The sequence below is a fragment of the Penaeus monodon genome, chromosome 21 (genome assembly GCF_015228065.2).
Source record: "Penaeus monodon isolate SGIC_2016 chromosome 21, NSTDA_Pmon_1, whole genome shotgun sequence".
Lineage (NCBI taxonomy): Eukaryota > Metazoa > Arthropoda > Malacostraca > Decapoda > Penaeidae > Penaeus > Penaeus monodon.
Window position 1 is genome coordinate 12260626 of NC_051406.1, and position 373 is coordinate 12260998.

The 373-nt window shown below is 43.2% G+C and overlaps 1 protein-coding gene across 1 annotated transcript in view; it reads left to right on the forward strand.

Moving 5' to 3' along the window:
- Positions 1-373, forward strand: part of LOC119586702 (ETS homologous factor-like) — a 3904-nt gene extending 3531 nt beyond the window's left edge. Inside the window, exon 6 of the mRNA XM_037935433.1 lies at positions 152-373. Within this exon, the coding sequence (XP_037791361.1) occupies positions 152-263 (112 nt within the window). The 3' untranslated portion in view covers positions 264-373. The remainder of the gene's footprint in view (positions 1-151) is intronic.

The following is a 373-nucleotide window of genomic DNA, read 5'->3' on the forward strand; positions in this document are numbered from 1 at the left end:
TTCTTTAACTTTTTTATCGTATTTTTTAAAATGACACTTATCAGCAAATGCGCAGATCTTGCGTGCCCAGCAGCATTGATTACTGCACTATCATTGCATGATTTTTTCGTTTTCTTCTTTTCAAACAACAATTCCCTTTTTTCTCCGGCAGATACCACTACTCGACCGGCGCCCTTCAACCGGTGTCCGAGAAGCAGCTCGTCTACCGCTGTGGACCGAAAGCTCTTAAATACTATATCGAGCTGAAGCGTGGTCAGTGCTAGTTGCAGCGCTAGCGTGACCAATGCTAGTTCGCGGATCTTTTTTTTCGAGGAACGCGTTGACTTTTTGTTTATCTGTTTGTTGTTATTTTCTCACACTCCATCTTCCCATC